Source organism: Halichoeres trimaculatus, unplaced genomic scaffold (genome assembly GCF_033239565.1).
Source record: "Halichoeres trimaculatus isolate MK-OKI-2021-1 unplaced genomic scaffold, fHalTri1.1 fHalTri1_scaffold_22, whole genome shotgun sequence".
Taxonomy (NCBI): domain Eukaryota; kingdom Metazoa; phylum Chordata; class Actinopteri; order Labriformes; family Labridae; genus Halichoeres; species Halichoeres trimaculatus.
Genome location: NW_027437200.1, coordinates 23,213,217 through 23,232,851, shown reverse-complemented (window position 1 = coordinate 23,232,851; position 19,635 = coordinate 23,213,217). Strand labels below are relative to the sequence as shown.

The 19,635-nt window shown below is 43.4% G+C and overlaps 2 protein-coding genes across 3 annotated transcripts; one reads left to right on the top strand and one right to left on the bottom strand.

Moving 5' to 3' along the window:
* Positions 1 to 217: 217 nt before the first annotated feature.
* Positions 218 to 5,419, bottom strand: mogat3a (monoacylglycerol O-acyltransferase 3a). 2 transcript variants are annotated; one of them, XM_074699030.1, is made up of 10 exons: positions 5,161 to 5,419; positions 4,960 to 5,126; positions 3,729 to 3,907; positions 3,445 to 3,505; positions 3,192 to 3,335; positions 2,598 to 2,728; positions 2,468 to 2,511; positions 2,299 to 2,389; positions 1,140 to 1,248; positions 218 to 1,035 (listed from the first exon to the last, which is right to left on the bottom strand). In XM_074699030.1, the coding sequence occupies exons 2-10, from the start codon at positions 5,051 to 5,053 to the stop codon at positions 881 to 883; spliced, it is 1,008 nt and encodes a 335-aa protein (XP_074555131.1). In that variant the 5' UTR covers positions 5,054 to 5,126; positions 5,161 to 5,419; the 3' UTR covers positions 218 to 880. The 2 variants fall into 2 exon arrangements, with proteins under 2 accessions (XP_074555131.1, XP_074555130.1); XM_074699029.1 differs by having other exon boundaries at positions 4,960 to 5,146; positions 5,179 to 5,419.
* An 8,819-nt stretch (positions 5,420 to 14,238) lies between these two features.
* Positions 14,239 to 19,041, top strand: LOC141811217 (uncharacterized). Its single transcript, XM_074699198.1, has 7 exons — positions 14,239 to 14,391; positions 15,011 to 15,466; positions 15,720 to 16,220; positions 16,356 to 16,749; positions 16,824 to 16,892; positions 16,977 to 17,045; positions 17,134 to 19,041. Exons 1-7 carry the CDS (start codon positions 14,239 to 14,241, stop codon positions 17,994 to 17,996), a joined length of 2,505 nt encoding a protein of 834 aa, XP_074555299.1. The 3' UTR covers positions 17,997 to 19,041.
* The last annotated feature ends 594 nt before the right edge of the window (positions 19,042 to 19,635 follow it).

Here is a 19,635-nt window from a genome sequence, read left to right as displayed (position 1 = left end):
TTGATTTCTAAACCTGACACGTGACGTTTGTTTTGATTGGCTGTTTAAGGGAATAGTTTAAAGTAAAAAAATACTTTTTTAAAAATTAATTCTGATGAATTTATGGATGATCTGATCACAAAGCTGAGATCAAACTGTAAATAAAGTTTTCTGGAGGCTGATTTTTTTTCTCCAACTCATAACGCAATAACAAAAATTCAACCAATCAGATTCAGTCTTTGGCTCTTTAATGTAACTGTGATGTCACAGACTCCTGCCAGTCATCTGAACATCATATGTTACACATTTTTGGAAAAATAGAAAACACATATTTTTTCTTACATTGCTCTGAAATGCACCACAGCTACACTGTTAGCATAGCACATTGAAATGAATCCAACCGTTAGCACTTCTGAAATCATCAGTCAAACTTGTGGGCTTTGAATCGTGCTAGCAAGCTTCAGCCAAGTTGATAGCTGCTGCTAACTTTGTTAGCATCCCCCACCCAGAACCAAACCCTGTAACAGCCATGCTGGATGCTAACACCGTAGCATAGCTTAATCAGTCATCCGTTTGTACCTTAAGATAGATAAATACTCTGTGAAACCAATGCTAACAGTGTTAGCATCATCAGAGGAGATAACTCTTCAGTTAAATCAATGCTACGCTAAGAGGTTGATGTTGATGTTGATGTTGATGATAAGGTGAGGTGATTATATACAGATGTATAAACAGACTGTTTGAAATGATGTTATATAAATGTGAGGTCTTTATACTCGTGTATAAACAGGTTGTTAAAGTAATGTTGGTGTTATATAAACATGTGTAAACAGATTGAGTTGTTTTGTATAATGTGAGGTGTTAATATACATGTGTATGAACAGATTGTTTTGAGTTGTTGTTATATAAACGTGAGATGTTGGTCCTCGCTGATGCCGTAGGATTCTTTGTGCTGCTCAAACAGCTGTGTCAGACTCTTCATGTAAACTTGATGAAGATTCTCGATGTCCTCACTGGTTGGACTGGGAGTCTGGACCACCGGGATGGGGGACCCCACTGAAAACAGGAGGCGGTGACAGAGTTATTAACATTCTGTGTCAGGCTGTGGAGGATCTGAGGGTAAATAAGTCGTCGAGGTGTTGAGCGATTTGTGCTCGTACCGACGGTGTGGATGGGCTTCCTGTACGGCATTAATCCAAAACTGTACTGAAAGACCCCCCGGGCGTGAAACAGAGGCATCGCCACTCCCATGATGCTTTGCAGACGGTTCTATGGACAGAGAACAACATGCTAACCATGTTAGCTACCAGTTAAACAAGGAGAACATGCTAACTCTACACAAACATAATCTGTGAAAATATGAATAAAACATTTTATACAGCTTAAAAAAATGATTAAGTCAAAAAATGCACTGTAAAATTCATCCCTAGACTCAAAGAAAATGTAAACTTGGGAAGATTTGTTTAACTTTTAAAAACCCTGTGAACCAAAATGTTTAAAACTTAACTTTTCCAATATGTGATTAGATAATGTCTGTTTGTTTTGTTTTGTATTTTTTTCTGTCTTTGACAGAGATTTCACTTTAACCTCATGTTCGAAATGAAAATAATAATAATAAAAAAAAAAACTCAAAAAAAGAAAGAAAAAACCCCGCTAATATTAAATTTGTTGAATTAAACTGAAACGTTAAACACTCATAAAAGTTTAATTTGTTACAAATAAAACTCTAAATATACTTGAATAAAAGGAAACATATATACACTACTATAATAATATAATAATAATAAATTTTTACACGAATAAAAAATGTAAAAAAAAACAAAACAAAATTAAAACTAAAAAATTGTAACTTGATTTAAACCTGTGTAAAATTAAAATACTTTGAAAAACCTCCCAAAAACGTTTTAATTTTTTTTTTTTTTTTTAATGAGAACAAAAAAGAAACATCCCAAATTAAAAAGAAGAGACAAAAAAGTTTTGGCCAATAAAAAAAAAATCCTGAAGAAAAAATTGAAAGCTTTTTGAATAAACAAAACTTTAAATAAACATGTTTGATGTTAAAAAATTTGACATCTTCATTTTTAGTTTTGGAAAATCTGAAAGTCAATGTCAGATTTTTTGTTTGTTTTTCAGTCACGCAGAAATCTGATGTTAAACTGTTTTTACTTTATGTTAAAGCTTCGTGTTCAGTCTGAGGCTGATTTACGTCTCTAAGAACGAGACATCCAAACAAACCTTGCGTGTAAACAACAGTTTCACTTTTTCAACTTTAGTTCTGTTTCATAAACGTTTCTCGACACGTGTGGTTTGACCTCTGACCTGCAGCCTCCTCAGAGGAGAGCCCGTTGGATTCTCCATCTGATCGAAGAGCTCGTTCTCCCCGAAGGAAAAGACCGGAACCAGCTGAGCTCTGAACACACACAAACACAGTCAGTGGACGGTAGGTAGCCCCGCCCCTTTAGACCACCTGTGGGTCGGCTCCTCTTACCCGTGTTTGAGGGCCAGTTTGATGAAGCCCTTCCTGTTGAGGACCTGGAACGCAGACAGAGGAATCTGTGTTTAAAGAAATCTTTAATCCTGGATTAATCCGGGGTCTTGGATCAGGTGTGGAGGTGTACCTGTAGTTTTAAAGCTCCAGGTCGAGCGTCCAGAGCCTCTGGAGCTCCGCCCACTGCGACGACCGCCACATTCCCACCTCCAGGTCGACTGACCAGGTAAGACAAGCTGGACTTACAGCTGGACACCAGGCCTGAGAGACAGACAGGTGAGAGGTAAACCTGTTAACCTGATGAGTGTTTGGTGTGATAATCTCTGTGGATGATGTCAGAGTCTCCTGGTCCCTGGTCGCGCTGCGTTCAGTAAAAACCGTCCGTTTACTTTGTCTGCTCCTGTTCTCTGAGCTCACCTCCCTGCACTTCCACCCTCTGACCACCAGGGGTCACACCAGACCTGATTCAGATGATCGATGGCTGCAGGTCTGGAACACATGAACCACTTCACCCTGCTCCCTCAGCCAATCAGAGAGCGGCGCTCTGCCTCCTCCTGCACTAACCTGTCACACAGTTTACTCAACGCGAGCAAAGAGTGAGACGGACGGACTGCAGGGTCAGCAACCCCCCAGAGACCAGATCCTCTGAGCCTGTCAGAGTGCCTGTCTGCTGGAAGACAGACCACAGACAGACAGGTAGACAGGTAGAGGGACAGACAGGTACCTCCACACATGATGTAGTCTCTGAAGAGAGGGACTCTGAACCAGAACGGGAGCATCAGGAGGTGAGACCGAAGACCAGGAAACAGGCGAGAGAAACCCGTCGCCTCCGTGCAGAAGTTACCGAACCCTCCTGCTACCAGCACCCCTGAGAGACAGACAGGTCAGAGAGAGACAGACAGGTCAGAGATAGACAGGTCAGAGACAGACAGGTCAGAGAGACAGACAGGTCAGAGAGACAGACAGGTTTTTCTCACCATGTGGATGAAATCCAAAAATGTAGTTTTTCTTTGGATCCAGATCGACGGTTTTCACCAGCTGAGGATGTAAACAGACAGACAGACAGGTCATCAGACAGACAGACAGACAGTCAGACAGACAGACAGATAGACAGACAGACAGACAGACAGATAGACAGACAGACAGACAGTCAGACAGATAGACAGACAGACAGAGAGTCATTCAGGGACCGATGTTGCTGTCTTGGGCTCACAGTCCTGGGGGTCTAGGATCAGAGTCAGTTTTACATTAAGAGACTCACATGGAGGGGGAAGTAGTCCCTGAAGAAGTCCCAGACCCTCCAGCTCCTCACCCACTGGGACCTCCGTCCCCCACTGGTGGGTGTGTCCCAGTCCAACCACAGCCAACCAGCATACAGCAGAGCCAGCATCCACCAATCAGAGAGCGCCAGGAGAACGAAGGCAGCGAGACAGCACTGAGCTGATGGAGAGACAGACAGGTCATCAGACAGACAGCACTGAGCTGAGAGAGAGACAGACGGGTCATCAGACAGATAGCACTGAGCTGATGGAGAGACAGACAGGTCATCACACAGACAGCACTAGTGAGAGACAGACAGGTCATCAGACAGACAGCACTAAGCTGATGGAGAGACAGACAGGTCAACAGACAGACAGCACTGAGCTAAGAGAGACAGACAGGTCATCAGACAGACAGCACTGAGCTGATGGAGAGACAGACAGGTCATCACACAGACAGCACTAGTGAGAGACAGACAGGTCATCAGACAGACAGCACTAGTGAGAGACAGACAGGTCATCAGACAGACAGAGGTGAACTGAGAGAGAGACACATAGGTCATCAGACAGACAGCACTAAGCTGATGGAGAGACAGACAGTTCACCAGACAGACAGACAGGGAAGAGAGAGTTAGACAGGTCTTCAGACAGACAGACAGAACTGAAAGAGACAGACAGGTCATCAGACAGACAGACAAACATATCTGAGAGAGACAGACAGGTCATCAGACAGACAGACAGAACTGAAAGAGACAGACAGGTCATCAGACAGACAGACAAACATATCTGAGAGAGACAGACAGGTCAACAGATGGACAGCACTGAGCTGAAAGAGAGACAGACAGGTCATCAGACAGACTTTCTGCAGGAAAGAGAAAATATTTGACAGACAAACCGATAGACAGATAGACGGGTCAACAGACGGACAGACAGATTGACAGACAGACAGGCAGGTAGACAGACAGACAGACAGACAGACAGACAGACAGAGAGGCAGGCAGGCAGACAGACAGAGAGGCAGACAGACAGACAGACAGACAGACAGGCAGGTAGACAGACAGACAGACAGACAGACAGACAGACAGACAGACAGACAGACGGACAGACAGAGAGGCAGGCAGGCAGGCAGGCAGGCAGACAGACAGAGAGGCAGGCAGACAGACGGACAGACAGACAGACGGACAGACAGACAGACAGACAGACAGACAGACAGACGGACGGACAGACAGGTACCCAGAGCCAGGAAGGAGAAGACCCACTGCAGCGTGGCCGCGGTCTGCAGCCTCCTCCGCAGAGGGATGTTCAGCGGGGCGAACTCGATCTTCATCCCGGCGGTGCTGCTCCTCGGCCCGCCTCGGAGCCCTGCAACCTCCGGGGTCTGCTCCTCTACGAGCTCCTCTACGAGCTCCTCTGAGCTCCTCTACGAGCTCCTCTGAGCTCCTCTGAGCTCCTTCTCTCTTCAGCTGTCCGGGGGTCTGTGGGCCAGCTAACCTGTCTGTCTCTCCGCCTGTCTGCGTGTAGGGGAGTCTTCCAGCTGGAGGTTTGGTAACTTTCTCCTCTCCTTCTCACAGACCAAACTTCTGCAAACTTCAGCAAACTTCCCCAAACTTTGCAAACACGCGCCCCCCTTCTTCCAGCTCTGCACATGCGCGCTGGACGCTCCGTCCTGGGTGGAATCCTGTTGGCCAACCAGGGCTCGTGACGAAACATGTCGGGAGCGAGCCTGGCGCGTTCATGTTCATAAACACGAGGAGTTCCTGTGAAAGTAAATAAAGATTAGATTACATGAAGATCTGACGGTTTACAAGAGTTTGAAGAATATTTCACCGAGTAGAATCATTTTTTAATTTCAATATTATTTTATTTTTTATTATTTTTTATTTATTTGATTTGATTTGATTTGATTTGATTTCATTACATTTTATGGTATTTTATTTTATTTATTTTATTATCATCTTATTTTATTTTTTTATTTTATTTTATTTCTATTTTATTTTTGATTTATTTTATTTTATTTCTATTTTATTTTTGATTTTTATTCAATAATTTTGAATAAATAGATGTGTAATAATTGGACCCGAATTTGTGTTTTTGCAGTCCCACATCTACAAAAATAGTCTAAAAAATAAAAATAAAATTAAAAAAAATATACAAAGAGTTTCTCCCTTCAGATCCCTTAATTTGTGATAGTTTATTGATTATATTTGTTTAAAAAGATTTTTGTTCACCATGGTTAATTTTTGACCCATCTTTATGTGATGTTGTCATCATGACAAAGCCTTCTGGGAAATTGACCCCGTTTCTTGGCGTGACCCGAGTTTCATAACGATAAACAAAAATAGCAGGTATCGATACAGGGTTTCTATTTATTCCTTTACTACTTATGTTCACACAGTCACCATAGCGACACTGTGAGCGTTAGTGAAGGTGTGCCGCCTGCATGTTGCCATGGTTACCAGTGATAAGGAGAGAAAGTGATAAGGTGAGCATGGTTCCGGCTTCTTTCACCTGCTCAGAGTTAACCGTTTCCTCTCACAGCAGGCAGCGTTCCTGGAGTTTCTTTAAACTGAAGCATGATGGGTAAATCAAGTTTGTTAAGAAATCTTCTTTGTTAATGCAGCCATGAAAAAATGATTAAAACACCTTTGTTTTTGTTTTTTTGTTTTTAAAGTCCTGTTCACTGGTATTAGTGATACAAAACCCTCAGATTGTAAACTCATGATGCAAGGTGTCCGTAGTCTGGAGGCACTGAAACCCTCAGCCTGCTTGTTTGTTTGGCTTTGTTATTTAATGTGATTTATATTTAACCACGACTTTACAACTGAAGCAGCATCTTTTATCAGAGTGACTGACCTCAGCACAGTTTTATGAAGCACTATGTGTTGATAAATCATTACTGAGGGTGTTTCATGGCTCCACTGTGTATCTTTGTGGTTAAGAGCTGTATGAAACATAAGGATGGGTTCATTGATGTAAGGCATTGAGGTATACACTGACACACCTGTCCAACTGCTCGTTAACGCAAATTTCTAATCAGCCAATCACATATCACAGCTCGAGGAATAGGGAAGAAAGGTGACTTAAGGGACTTTGAACGTGGCATGGTTGTTGGTCTGAGTGTTTCAGAAACTGCTGATCTACTGGGATTTTAACCCACAACCATCTCTAGGGTTTACAGAGAATGGTCCCAAAAAGAGAAAATATCCAGTGAGCAGCAGTTCTGTGGGACAAAATGCCTTGTTGATGCCAGAGGTCAGAGGAGAATGGACAGACTGGTTGGAGCTGATAGAAAGGCAACAGTAACTCAGAGATTTCTCGATTTCTGCTCCACATTCAGATGGTAGGGTCAGAATTTGGCCTCAACAACATGAAAGCATGGATCCATCCTGCCTTGTATCAACGGTTCAGGCTGCTGCTGCTGGTGTAATGGTGTGGGGGAGATTTTCTTGGCTCACTTTGGGCCCCTTAGTACCAACTGAGCATGGTTTAAAGTCCACAGAAAAAAAAGAGAAAAAAAGGAAAAAAAAGAAAAAAACGAAAAAAGAAAAACAAGGGGCGACAAAAGAAAGAAAAGAAAGAAAAAAGGGAAAAAAGAAGAAAAAAGTAAAAAGAGAAAAAAAGAAAAAAAGAGAAAAAAGAAAAAAAAAGAGAAAAAAGAAAAAAGAAAAAAGAAAAAAAGAAAAAAAAGGGGAAAAAAAGAAAAGAAGAAGAAGAAAAAAGTCCACAGCCTGAGTCTTGTTGCTGACCATGTCCATCCCTTTATGAGCACAGTGTACCCATCTTCTGATGGCTACTTCCAGCAGGATAACGCTCCATGTCATAAAGCTGGAATCATCTCAGACTGCTTTCTTCAACATGACAATGAGTTCCCTGTACTCAAATGTCCTCCACAGTCCCCAGATCTCAATCCAATAGAGCACCTTTGGGATGTGGTGGAACAGGAGATTCTCATCATGGATGTTCAGATGACAAATCTGCAGCAACTGTGTGATGCTATCATGTCAATATGGACCAAACTCTCTGAGGACTGTTTCCAGGACCTTGTTGGATCTATGCCACCAAGGCCAAAGGGGGTCCAACCCGGTACTGGCAAGATCTACCTCATAAAGTGGCGGGTGAGTGTAAGCGTTGACTTCTAACATTGGGAAAGAGTTGACCTGAATTTTGACTAAAGATAAGAGTTAAACTTTAACTTTGACTGAAGCTTAGAGTTCACTCTCAGTCTGCTTCATTCCAGCTCCATACTTCAGATACCGCCGTGGCACCTCGTCTCTCTCTGGCCCCGGCTCATTCCTGTGGTTTCCCTGACATTTCCTCTTCCTGACTTCAACCTATCTTAAAACTTTTCATAAGTTTAACATGTTTAACAACTTCTAAAAGTCTGCTACCAGTCGCTCTTTAAAATTCCTTGAATCTGTCTGCAATCTGTGATGTCACAAGGTGGGAATGTTTTGTGTCTCTCTCATTCAGTTCTCATCTGACTTTTTGATTGCTCCGCACAGTCTGAAACTCTGCTCAAGTTGATACAAACATCACACATCTGAGCCTCATACATTTTTTTATAATGTGAAAAAAAAAATATGACACCCCTCTTTAAAGTTTAAAGGTCAGACTTAAGCACTGATTCGACATCCTGTTCAGCTCTTTAAAACAATTTGACTTTAAATAAAAGGTTCAAAAATTGAGAGTAACAGACAAAAAGACGTTAATGTGTTTATATGACTTTTATTTGAAGCATGAAAACAAAACATCATTAACAGAACATCATGTAAACACACTCCGAGTTCATGTACAGCACAACAGTGGAGTGGCTCAGGAGGAATAAAGTGCATCATGGGAAATGTAGGATTTAAAGTTTAGGTCAGCCTGTTTCAAGTCTCTGATTGAGCAGCTTCTGTTTTCACTTCTGTTAAAGTTTCACACCGCTCTTAGGGTTTGATAAAAGTGACAGCCTGAACTGATGCTTCACATCTTTTACTGAAGTTAAACTACAGGTGACCTTCAGTTTTCACAGTTTTTAAGCAGCGACTGAACTTCAAAAATAAATAAAAACAAATATGTTCAAAAATATTAAACAACATGAAAATAATCAAAGATATTCAAAAAACTGAAAATCTTAAAAACATCAAGGATCCTCAAAAACACCAAAGATCCTCAAAAACTTACAAAATATCACAGACCGCAAAGATCTTCAGTACATGAAAGATCTTAAAAAACATCAAAGATCTTAAAAAAACATCAAAGATCTTAAAAAACATCAAAGATCTTAAAAAACATCAAAGATCTTAAAAAAACATCAAAGATCTAAAAAAAAACATCAAAGATCTAAAAAAACATCAAAGATCTTCAATACAGTAGAACATCTTTAAAACATCAAAGATATTTTTAAAAAAATCAAAAACATTTAAGATCTTTAAAGACTGCAAAGATCCTCACAGAAGCCAAAAAAAAAACAAAAAAAAGTGGTACATGACAGGAAGTGATGTCATAGCATGTTGTTCTGTTACAACAAGTTAGTTAAGAGGGTGCTTTTCAGTATATGGGCTGACAGGGGGCATTTACATAGCCTACAGAATTATACCTGTACTGATCTGATTCACACCTGCAGTGAACATGGAACCTGTGCTACACCTGTACTACATCTGTACTTCACCTGTGCTACACCTGTGCCTAACCTGTGCTACACCTGTACTACACCTGTACTACACCTGTGCTTAACCTGTGCTACACCTGTACTTAACCTGTGCTACACCTGTGCTTAACCTGTGCTACACCTGTACTTAACCTGTGCTACACCTGTACTTAACCTGTGCTACACCTGTGCTTAACCTGTGCTACACCTGTACTTAACCTGTGCTACACCTGTGCTTAACCTGTGCTACACCTGTACTTAACCTGTGCTACACCTGTGCTTAACCTGTGCTACACCTGTGCTTAACCTGTGCTACACCTGTGCTTGGGGATGGGTACCTTTCAAATGTGAACCAATACGGTACCGATTCCCGGTACCAAGCAATCGATACCGGTACTCAATGGTACCAATCTTCTGCACTTTTTTGTGTTTATGAGGTAAAAATAATCAATTTGTTTAATAATTGAATATTTTTTTTATTTAACATATTTATTCAAATTTAAAATTATTTAATTTAATTTATTTTTAAATTAAATTAAATAATTATAAAATTATTTTTATTTAATTTAATAAATATCAAAATTATTTTTTATTCAAAATTTAACTTTGTAATGCTGTGTTCATGTCCAGCATGGCAAATCTCCTACTCTTCCACTCCCTCACAGTCACAAGGATGCATTGAGATACCTAAACATGGTACCTTTTGTTTTCACATGAATCGATACCCGGTACTTTTGACATAATTCAGTCGGTACCTATAAAAGTACCTGATTCGGTACCCATCCCTACCTGTGCTACACCTGTGCTACACCTGTACTAAACCGGTGCTACATCTCTGCTTCTTCGCTACACCTGTACTAAACCCTGACTTGACCTGCTCTTCACCTGTGCTACACCTGACCTTCACCTTCCATACACCTGTGATGAGTCTTGGCTAAAGCTAGCTAACACCTGGTCTGGACTCTTCGCCACCCCCTCCACATCTCATCTACAAACCTGCTGACTAAAGCTGGGGCACACCTGAGAAACACCTGTGTTGCAGTAGCTCTGTGTAAGTCCTGTCTTTCGCTAGTGTGTGAAATACACACTGAGACGGGTCAGTTTGTTGCACCAAGCGGACGTTAGCTTCACCGAAACTAGCAGAGCACTGGAGGAACTCTGATTCGACCAATCAGAGCTAGAACTTCTCTGATTGGCGATTGTTTCAGCGCTGACTCTCGAGCCTGATTAGTCCTAAACAAGCTAACGGCTAACAGCTAACGGCTAAAAAGTCTTGCTGTTTACACCCATTAATCAATTTACAGCAACTTGTTTTTGATAAGTTGATAGTTACTGTACAGTTGTACTGTTAATTTTTTTTTCTTAATTAGGCTGTAAACATGTTAATAGATAACAAACTGTTTACAGTGCTTCTGCAGCCAGCCCCAAGTGGTCACTTGAGGAACTGCAGTTTTTAGCACTTGACCTGTTTAATCCTGTTGATAATAATAGCTCCTTTTTTTCCCTTCTGCAATCTGTTGAAGTGTTGTTTTAATAATTAAAGTAGGCAGTTTAAGTTTTAGCAAAATAATCTGAAATAAAATATAATAATAAATAAAATAAATACATATGTACCAGGGAGGTCTAAGGCATGAAGAGTAATTTGGGATTAAACGGGTAAAACAAAGGCGCCGTATTCTAGATGTTACAATCGAATGAGCGACGTCCAAACTTTCACAGAGCTGGTGCAACCCATGGCCGAGCTACAGTCTCGCAGCCACAGCTGGTGTTCTCCTGAAGGTCTGGATCCTTCTAGATAAATATCCCTTCACCCTGAAAGAACCGCGTGTTGGATCAAACTATATCTGTCTCAGTCTCAGTGGATCCAGACCTGTGTAGGGTTTTACTGGACGGAGGGGGGTGGTCTTGTTGTGGGAGGAGTTTGGCATGTTGTGGGAGGAGAAGGTTACCTTTCAGTTTACTAAAACAGCACCCCCTGTAGAGCAGGAGAGTCAGAGCGGATCCCAGCAGCAGAACAAAACACACCAGGAGAACCCTGAAGAGAGAAATACGCTGGTTAGTTAACGAGTCAGGTAACGAGTCAGATAACGATTCAGGTGACGAGTCAGTGAGGATCACCAACCAAACTGGTTGCCTGGTAACAGATGAGTGAAGGTGATTGGTTCTTACCCCACGGTAATGATGACGGTCTCATCAGGAGGGGACTCTGAGGACAAGAAGAAGCAACGGTCAACGCTGATGTCATCAACAGGAAGTGCTGACATGTCATGCGTGTGTTAAATGAGCGTACCAGTAGCAGGTTTGATTGACGGGGCCTCAGGTGCAGGTTTGTTTACACACACTGAGTCTGCGTACGTGGAGCACTCAGACAGAGTCTCTAGATCAGCAGCTGCAAAACAGGAAACAACAAACACGGAGAGATCAGTGCCAACGATCATCACAACAACACGCAGATTATGTCATCAGGTGTGCTTACCTGAGCAGTTTGTGCACGGACTACACTGAACGCCACGGATGTTTCCCTGACTGGTCGAACAGTTCACCTTCACAAAGTAACCTGCGCACACACACAAACACAAACACACACACACGGGAAGTCAGAAAGACAGCGACAGACGTTAGGTTTCTTTCTCACACAGAATCGTCCGATCGTCTGATCACTTACCTTGTGAACACCCTGTACAGGCAACCTGGGCAAGGACAGGGTTTAAGGTCATCAGCAGCAAGAAGCATGCCAAGCTCACCTATGAACAAGCACAGGCAGGTGTGTTGCTTAAAGGTGTCTGATAAGAGTCACACTGACATAATACGTTTGGTCCCTGACGGTCTACAGGTCTACACATGCTCTGATCTGTTAGTTGGCGCCTCCTAACAGCAGCATTCCTCTGAATACCCAACGGACGTGATACCTGCACACCTAGAGAAGCCCCGCCCCTTCACACACACACACCTGTCTGCAAGAAAAGACACCTGAAACAATGCTTCTTTCAAGACCAAAGACCCTGTTAGAAGCGGACCCCTGTTACACCTGGACCAGACTAACACCTGACTCCTCTTAGACTGAAACCAGACTATTATCTGACTCCTCTGAAACCAGACAAACACCTGAGTCCTCCAAGACTTAGACCAGACTTACTCCTACACCTTGCCTGCTTAAAACAGCAAAGCAGAAAGTTAAGTAAAAACAGTTCCCCTCACCTGAAGCAGGTCCATGTCGTCGTCTCTGTCTCGCTTACTGTGTTGATCCAGACCTCGACCTGAGCTCCTCTTTTACCTTCAACAAGACACTCCCACAGGAAGGGGGGGGGGGGGGGCTTGCCTTGCTTAGTCCAGCCTCCTTAAGCTCTTGTCTGGCATGCTCTCTGATGTAATGTTTATGTTATGCAAATGGGTGTTGTCTGTTGCCCCGGTAACCAGGTGAACAGGAAGGGAGTGTAGCATGCAGGACTACAATGGACTACAATGGACTACAATGGACTACCGGCACAGGGATGAGAACTATCTAAAGATCAAGGTCTTCTGTCGAAGTGAATCTGATACTGACTGAAACTGGTGCTGATTGGCTGATGCTGATTTTAGCCCGAATTACCACATTCTGACAGAGTAATGCTAATGCTAACACTGCTCCCTGGTGTTAACTGACTAACTCTGATTCATTGACTAATACAATGCTTACTGCGTGGGGCAATTTTAAACAATTTTAGATGACTCAAACTGATACTGACACCAACTGTCACTGATGCTTAATGACTAACACCAATACTAACATTAAATGATATTGTTGCTTTCTGTCTGAAATGCTAATTTAATATCATGCCAGTACTAACACAGACTGACACTGATGGTATTAACTGATGCTAACTGAATTAAACTAATGCTAACATTGAATGAAATTGTTGCCATCTATCTGTTGTGATTATTTCAAACAAATGCTACTAATGCCATTGCCAGCTAATACTGTCACTGATGCTAAATAACTTATGTTAATGCTAACTCTGACTGTTGCTATTTGTTTGCCAGGTTAAACAACTCAAATTGATGCTGCTTCCATCTGTCACTGATGCTAAACTTACAATGATAATAACTAATGGGGCTACCTGGCTTGTAATGTTGGTTACTCCTCCTAATATAACTGCTATCTGTCTTTTTGTTTACTTCCTGTGAATGATACTACTGCCATTACTAACAGTCACTGATGCTAACTGACTTATATTAATTCTAACACTAACTTTACACTGTTGCTATCATTCTGATCTGTTAATTTCAAATAATTTGAATTAATGCTAATTCCAACTGAGACTGTCACTGATGCTAACTGACTTATAACAATGCTAACATTAACTTTTATCACTGCTATCTGTCTGTTATGCCAATTCTAAACTATATCAATAGAAACTGATGCTAACCGACTTGTAATGATGCTAACACAGACTTTGATGGTGCTGCTATCTACCTGATATGCTAATTTAAAAGATATCATACTAATGCTAACCTCTGATGCTAACACTGACTGTGATAGTGTTGCTATCAGTCTGTCATGACGGATGCTAATGCTCCCTGACTAATGATTCTGATGCTAATCAGCTTTCATTCTGAAACCAACCAACTAACGGTGGTTCAAACACAATCTTTACTAAAAGTTGATTAAATATTCGGTCAAAATAACTCTTGATTTTGTTAGACTTCACCTAATTTCCTTCTGGGATTTAACCGAGTATTTTAATTCACCCAGTCCTGATTTTTTGATGTTTTGTTGTTGATGTGTGCAGATTCTGCTCTGTTTACACATCATTTAACCAGATTTTTTGCTTCTGATGTTTTAATACATTTTAAACACGTAACCATCTGAATTTATTGACCGTTTGAATCTGACTTAATTCATGAAAAACGAGTTTCACCGTCAGTATTTCTGCTGTTCCACTTCCGGGTTAGCAGGTAGCGCTGGAGAGCAGAATCTCCCGCTTTCCTGCAGCTGCCAGAAAACAATCCGTAGAAGAAGAAGGAGTGTGTTCTTCTATGGTTCTGGAGGCAAGGTAAGGACTGTCTCAAGTGTCTTTATTTATTTCTGACCCACTCTGATTTTTAGTATCCGTCCAGTTTGTGCTGTTTATAGCATGTGATGAAACAGCTGCTAACGACGGTTAGCTGTTAGCTGTTAGCTGAAGGGATACGCTTCCATTATCGGACACGCCCTCCTGTACCGTCCTTTAAAACCAGCCTGCGAGGATTATTAACATGTCCACACTCTTAATAACTCTGTTATATTCTTATCAGTGTGTTTACTCTCTGGTTTATCCGTGTCGGTCAGTTTAAAGACAGAGAAGTACTATCAGAGGTCCTGGCTGGTCGGAGAGTTCAGATAAACAGACTTTCTGAAGACTGTTTTTTTCCTCACACGGCTGAAAACTGTGTGTTAGTGTCACCTGTCTCCAGATAGATCAGTTTGACAAACACTCAGCAGGTAGAGAGGCTCAGACAGGACTGTTAAAGGTTTAGTTTGCAGATTAATCATAACAACAAGCTTCATCTTTATGGAGGTGTTTACAAAAGTGGAATTTGTGCAGGAGTGGATCAATCTTTTCACTGCACATGACCAGGTGTGAATAAACTCTTTTAACCACACTCTCACCTGTCATCATGTCTGATCACCAGGTCTGGATTGGAGACACAGACGATGAATTCATGATGGCCAACAAACCAGACGCCTCTGACCAAACCGTCCCTGCGGAAAAAGACCCACCCAAACCCCCCGGACGCCGTCCCTGCCGCAGAGCTTCCTCCGCTGTGGTCAGGAGAGGTCAGAAGAGGAAGCGACGTGGCCCTATAGAAAAGAGGCGTGGCCTTAGTGAGAAAAGGCGTAGTCAGGACGAGAAGAGGGAGGGCGTGACGGTGAAGAGGACGTGGAATGATGGGAAACGGCGCTGGGATAAAAAACACTACTGTGTTTTCTGTCGGAGGCCGCAGGTGAAGATCGCCCGACACCTGCTCAGGAAACACGCTGACCAGCAGGAGGTACTGGCAGCCAGTGCCCTGCCTACTGGCTCCAAACAGCGCCACCTGCTGCTGGAACACCTGCGCTGCAGGGGCAACTACATGCACAACATAGAGGTGAGTGTACCAGTCTCACTGCTCACCTCATGTTGTTCAGATATCATTCCACTAATTCACCCAGAGCGAGAAAAAGTTCCTGAAACAAGCAGGAACCTTTAAGGAGGAGTCCCAGCTCAAAGCAGCGTAACTAATCTGGTCCAGGCCTGAGTCCACTCTGACTGTAACTACGATGAACGGACCTGACTCTTTGTCAGATAAACTGAAACATAATCTCTACCTGTCTGTCTCTACGTTCCTGTCTGTCCTTCAGGTCATCAAGCAGGGCAGTGGCGAGATCGTCCCGTGGCGTCAGCCCTCAGAGGAAGTGGATGCGAGGAACTACTTGCCGTGCCCTCTCTGTCTTGGGTTTTTCCTCCGAGCTGATCTCTGGAAACATCAGGCGTCCTGTCGTAAGAAGCTGACCTCTGACCCCTCCAGAGACTCCGCCTCCTCAGCAGAGAGGCCCCCTGACCCCTCCAAGGACGGAGTGTGTGACTCCACAGTGGAGTCGGCCTGTGATGAGGCGGACATTACAGACTCCACAGAGGATACGCCCTCTGACCCCCCAGCAGAAGAGACAGGTACCAAGGGACCCACGACCTCCAGCCCCAGTGTGCATGAGAACCCGACCTCTGACCCCCCAGGAGACCCACCCAGGAAGCGGAGCAGGGTCCAGGCTGCAGCGTCCCGCCTCCTACCCATTTCCAGCGGAGCCTCTGAGAGCTGCAGTGAAATTCTGCACCGCATGAACCAGGACCACGTGTCCCACCAGGTGTGTCCTTCCTGTCTGTGTGTCCAGTGCCTGTCTGTGTGTCCAGTGCCTGTCTCTGTGTCCAGTGCCTGTCTCTGTGTCCAGTGCCTGTCTCTGTGTCTTACAGCTTCCTGTTTGTTAACGTGTCATTGCCAGGTAAAATCTGATTGGCTGATCTGTAAGTATGGAAACAAGCTGATGGGGAACCAAGATGGCGGTCAGAGGAGGTACGACTACGTCAGTCAGAAGCTGCGGGAGCTCGGCAGGTTCCTCTTGGCTGCGAAATCTCTGGACCCAGCCGTTCTGACCCTCCAGGACCTCCTGGCTCCAGGCCGCCTCAGCCTGGCTCTGTCCGCAGCAAGGAAGGCGTCTGGGTACAGGTGGAGCCGCCCCCCTCTGGCCGTGAAGACCACCCTGAAGACCGTCTGTGAGATCGCCATCGGGGAGAGTCTGCAAGACGGGGACTGGGAGGCCGCAGCCAAGACCACAGACTTCTACCACCTGCTGGGGAGGGAGTGGGACAAGCTGGGCCTCCAGGACCCAGACTCAGGTAACACCGGGCTGATCCCCGTTTGATGCCTGAAGTCATGTTTTTATTTCATTAATGATGCTAATGCTCCCCAGGGGGAGGAGCTAAGACCAAGAAACGAACTGTCCAATCAGAAGAGGAGAAGGAAACTAAAGCGCCAGAGGGTGAGTACTGACCTTTGACCTCACCCTCAGCTCTGACTCATCCTCACGTCCCTGACCCCTGACTCTGTCTCTCCCGGTTCATAGCTCCATCACAGAGCAGACAGGGGCCCCCTGTGATACCTCCAGAGTCCAGACTGCAGGCCCCCCTCTCAGGTAAGTCCGCCTGGATTCAGCAGACTCTAAAACCAGAGGACCGGTTCCGATCTTTGCCTCACCTGTTCGTCTGCTCACCTGTCCACAGCTCTCTCACTCCCCGCCCCAAGGAAGGTTCGACGGCGGCCGTGGTCATCTGCAGAGAAGGAGGCGGTCTGGAGGCAGCTTGGAGTCCATGTCCTGGTCCAGTCTGTACCTGGAAAGGAGGTCTGTCAGCGCTGTCTGGACTTGGAGCCGGTCCTCAGAGGACGACACTGGAAAGACATCAAGAACCAGGTCCACAACCAGATCCAGAGCCAGAAGAAGCAGCAGTTCCACGCCCAGATGGACCTCCAGGAGAACTCAGAACAACAAGACCAGAACCAGAAGAAACAGCACCAGTACCAGACTCAAATGGACCAACAGGATAAGGACCAGAACCACAAGAAACAGCAACAGTACCTCATGGATCCACCAGACCAGGATGGCACTCAGATTAAGAAGAAACAGCAGCACTACATCCATCTAGACCAGCAAGACCCAGAGAACACTCAGAACCACAAGAAGCAGCAGTACCTCCCCCAGCTGGACCCCCAGGACCACCTGCAAAACCACAAAAAGCAGCTGTGCCATACTAGGCTAGACCACCAGGATGCCCTCCAGATTCACAAGAAGCAGATGTTCCACACGGACCAGCCGACCCAGGGTCTGCAGGCCAACCTGGACCAAAGCATTTCCCTTCTCACAGGGTCATCTTACGGACCTGATGGTCCACATCGAGCACCTGGACAATCCCTGTTGGACAGAGACCCCTCCATCAGCCCGTTCCCACTTCCACATAGAACCCTGGGGCCTCATATGGACCAGCTGCTTTCCAGAACAGAGTGGACCGAGCCAGGTTTGGTCCAGCACTACAGGACCCTGGAACCAGGAGGGCCGGCAGATCCTCACTCTGGACATGTTCACTTCTGAAGGACGGGATCAGACTTAATACACCGACCTTTGACTCGTTACGAGACGTCACATGATCTTTACTTGTAGGATGCCAAGGCAGCCGACACAGTGTACCCCACTAATAAATCCAACGAAGAAGAAAAACACAACACAGTTAACGACGTAAAAAGGGATTAAGTTGACGTTTTTAAGTCGGGATCTGAATTTGAGATGACTGGTTCAACTCTTTCTGATCAAGGAAAACATTTATGGTACAATATCACTATTTACAGCTCTTATTTCCTCCCAGAGACATGACAAGAACTCATGTTTCAGATGTCTTCAGTTCAGTTCTTACCAGTGGGAACTTTAATTTCAGATGTGAAGAATAATATTTTGACTTAGTGTTTGCAGAAGTCTTTAGTTGAATTGTTTCTGGGCAGACTTCCAATGAAGGTATCACAATTTTCATTTTAGGAGAGATTTTGCTGAGTAGAAGTATCCGTAGTGATATTTCTAATTGTCACAGCATATACAAAATATCTATAACAGTCCCGTAAGTTTGGTCTATATCTATATTGTTGACATCTGAAATGAGAGACTCTGTCAAAGGTAGAATTTTCTGACGACAGGGGAGTTGAAAAAAATCTGTATCCAGCCTGAAAATTAAACATAAAAACGTTTTTCTGTCACAAATCCAGCTCCTCGTGTACACCAGCCTCCTCTCTTTTGAGAGTTGCAGTTCTACCTGCTGCCACTAGGTGGCAGCACCTGACAGAGTTTATTCTTTTCACAGGAATATTAGTAAAGATCATTTAAACCATGGAGTCTTTCTTTTTTCTTCTGTGTCATCATACACTTCAACACCAGAACCAGACCAGGACCAAGACCTGGACTTGAGCTAGGCTGGATTCACAGCCTCAATCAGACAATAACTGAAGTTTGAGGTGTGTTTGTTGCAGAAAACTTGATAACCTGGGACACCTGAAGAGGTAAGGAGCAGCAGAGGTGCATTTCTGTAACAGCAGGTCTCAGACCACAGTGTGTTATGAGTCCTGACAGCTGATTGGCTCAGAGAGACTGTATGATCACGTGGTTACAGTAATACACATTAAAAAAACAGTTATGGTTTCTAATCCAAAGAAAGATAAGGAAATACAAAATAAAAAAATATTGCTGTTTCATTCAAATACTGGTTTATACTATGAAAACAGAGGAGTAGAAATATTAAAAAATACAATCAAAGCAAAAAAATTTAAATGTTGAAGAAGTCTGTATAAAAACAAATATTTATAGATTTTATTTTGTTATAGAAAATAAAAGAAAAATTAAATAAAATGATTTAAGTAAGTATTATATTTCTGATGCCGGAGGTATAAAAATTAAAATTGCTTAAAAAAACCCCTTTGAATTATTATTGTGTACTTAACTGAAAAGAAATTTAAAAAATGGAAAACTTCATTGGTGTAATTAAGAATTTTAATACAGAGTAAAAATTTTATTAGGAATAAATATCTATTTTCATTTTTTAATTGCTGTGATTATTTTTCAGTCACGTGCAGACAGACTGAGATTATTAATCTGCCTCTGCTGGGTGGCGTGAGAAACACGTGAGTGACGTCATCATATTCAAACACGTCACACATCCCGCAAGGGGCGTGGCCTGCCCTGATATAGC

What these genes read in the sequence shown, in the direction of transcription:
- mogat3a (XM_074699029.1), bottom strand. Translation starts at nt 5,373, where the DNA reads ATGTGCAGAGCTGGAAGAAGGGGGGCGCGTGTTTGCAAAGTTTGGGGA. An exon ending in CTTCTCCTTCCTGGCTCTGG is followed by an intron (nt 3,908 to 4,959) that starts GTACCTGTCTGT and finishes TCTCTCCATCAG; the next exon opens with CTCAGTGCTGTCTCGCTGCC. An exon ending in AAACTGGCCCTCAAACACGG is followed by an intron (nt 2,390 to 2,467) that starts GTAAGAGGAGCC and finishes GTGTGTGTTCAG; the next exon opens with AGCTCAGCTGGTTCCGGTCT.
- LOC141811217 (XM_074699198.1), top strand. Translation starts at nt 14,239, where the DNA reads ATGAAAAACGAGTTTCACCGTCAGTATTTCTGCTGTTCCACTTCCGGG. An exon ending in AGGACCACGTGTCCCACCAG is followed by an intron (nt 16,221 to 16,355) that starts GTGTGTCCTTCC and finishes TGTCATTGCCAG; the next exon opens with GTAAAATCTGATTGGCTGAT. An exon ending in GGAAACTAAAGCGCCAGAGG is followed by an intron (nt 16,893 to 16,976) that starts GTGAGTACTGAC and finishes CCCGGTTCATAG; the next exon opens with CTCCATCACAGAGCAGACAG.